This window comes from Gracilinanus agilis, chromosome 2 (assembly GCF_016433145.1).
Source record: "Gracilinanus agilis isolate LMUSP501 chromosome 2, AgileGrace, whole genome shotgun sequence".
Taxonomy (NCBI): domain Eukaryota; kingdom Metazoa; phylum Chordata; class Mammalia; order Didelphimorphia; family Didelphidae; genus Gracilinanus; species Gracilinanus agilis.
This window is the reverse complement of record NC_058131.1, coordinates 282,199,780-282,201,610: the sequence shown is the minus strand read 5'-3', so window position 1 is coordinate 282,201,610 and position 1,831 is coordinate 282,199,780. Positions and strand designations below refer to the sequence as shown.

Below are 1,831 nucleotides of genomic sequence, written 5' to 3'. Positions count from 1 at the left end.
ACAGATCCCTTTCCCTCCCGTGAAGATTCCACCACCCTATCCCTTCTGGCCCCCCTTTCCCACCCTCGGCGAGGATTCTTCTACGCCCTATCCCAAGGCGTGGATTCCACGCCCCCTTCCTTCAACCCCCCCAAGGTTCCACGCCCCCTCCCCACTGACCCTCCCCTCCCCCCTCGCGCGCAAGGGGCCGGGTCGGGCACGCCTTGCGCCCCGGGCTGCAGGAGCCCGCACTCACCCACAGCTCGGTGCCCCAGCTCATGGTGCAGGGGGCGGGGAGGGGAGATCCGCGTCTAGCTCCAGTGCCCGGTCACCCGTCCAAGGCCGCCGCCGCCCCCCTCCCCTCTTCTCCCGCTCTCCTTCAGCTCTAGCTCCGAGTTTCCAGGACCCGCGACTCCAAGCTCGTACGTCTTAGTTCCACTGGGCCGCCCCAACCCAGCCTAGCCCGGCCCGCAGGCTTTTCTGCCGACGCCGGCTGCAGAGCTCTCTGCCTCCCTGGCCCTCGCTGCTGCCGCCTCCTCCCCTCTCGCCGCTCCACAGCAAAATGGCCAGAGAAGCCAACGGCAGCCGCGGCAGCCGCCAGACTCCGCGGGGAGGGAGGGGCAGCACTGACAGCTCGCGCGCTCGCTAGCTCACGTGCGCGCGCGCGCGTCCCTCCGCAGGCAGGAGAACGCGGAGGGGGAGAGAAGAGAGAGCAAGACCGAGAGCCAGAGTCCGGGTGCTCGCCACCCAGGGGTCAGGGCGCCACCAGGTGGCAGCGCAAGTATCCGAGGAAAGTGGAACTGCAGTTTGCTAGCGTCGCCCAGGGGACCGGAAGGACGCTAGGGAGGAGAGTTGTGTGATCTGAGTAAGAGAACTCCCGAATAAATAAATAAATAAAATCACTCCTTACTATTAGTAATTGTGCTTTGCCCTGCAGAGCAGCCACTCGGCCTTTGATGATATTCTGCAATTATAATTAATGATACTCTGTAAACGATAACACTGTTGCACTTAATACTACTTTGGATTTAATAACAATCCTTTTTCCTTGAAGGCTTTAATAACAATTTGCTATCAAGATAATTTTCACATAGAGAGCAACTTATGAGGCTGAGAAAGCAAGGGAATGTAGTACTGTGGGGTTGGCATTATCACAACATTGTCCACATTGTACTGATGCCCAAGGAACAGGGAAGTAGGCCAGGATGTAGCACAGAAACTTAAACAGCTTCTCCCTGGTTACATAGAATGTTACCATACAAGAAGCTGTGGTTCCCCAATCTAGAGATTTTAATTTCAAGATCTGAGGTGATTTTCTAATATTTTCTGCCTAGGAAATGTTTGGCATTAAATTAACTTTATGAACTACTTCTGACCTTTGGTCTATAGCTATTCCTTTACTCTAAAATGTACATACTCTGGCACATTCTCTATATCCCCCCCCCCCAATAAACAGCTCTTGTTGTCCTATCTTACTTAAACCATTTACAGAATTGAATGGAAAAATATTCATTACTGAAGCACCAGCTTTTTCTCAGCACTTATTCAGCTTTTTTCCAATATCCCCTTCTTTCCCAAATGAGAGTTACTCCTGAGCATCCTTTTATGAATCACTACAAACCCCAAAAGTAGACCCCTAGGTTTGTTTTACTAGATGCTTTACCCTTTTTTTTTTTATCATCCTCTAACAGAAAGGGTGGAGCTGAAAGCCCTTACAGATAAGCCACTTCCTTTGCTGCACACAAAAACAATAAATTTGACCTGTCTGAATTGTTTAGTCTGTTTTATTTCAAATACAAACTCCTCTGAACACTGTCTTGTTCCCATCTTGAAAATATTCTGTTCAACAAAT

General features: G+C 51.2%; 1 protein-coding gene across 6 annotated transcripts in view; it reads right to left on the bottom strand.

Annotated features, from left to right (window-relative positions):
* FNBP1 (formin binding protein 1) overlaps window positions 1–513 on the bottom strand; it is a 194,700-nt gene extending 194,187 nt beyond the window's left edge. For all 6 annotated transcript variants that reach the window (XM_044663984.1, XM_044663985.1, XM_044663986.1 and 3 more), the window contains exon 1: window positions 236–513. In XM_044663984.1, the coding sequence (XP_044519919.1) occupies window positions 236–259 (24 nt within the window). In that variant the 5' untranslated portion in view covers window positions 260–513. The remainder of the gene's footprint in view (window positions 1–235) is intronic.
* Between the last annotated feature and the right edge of the window lie 1,318 nt (window positions 514–1,831).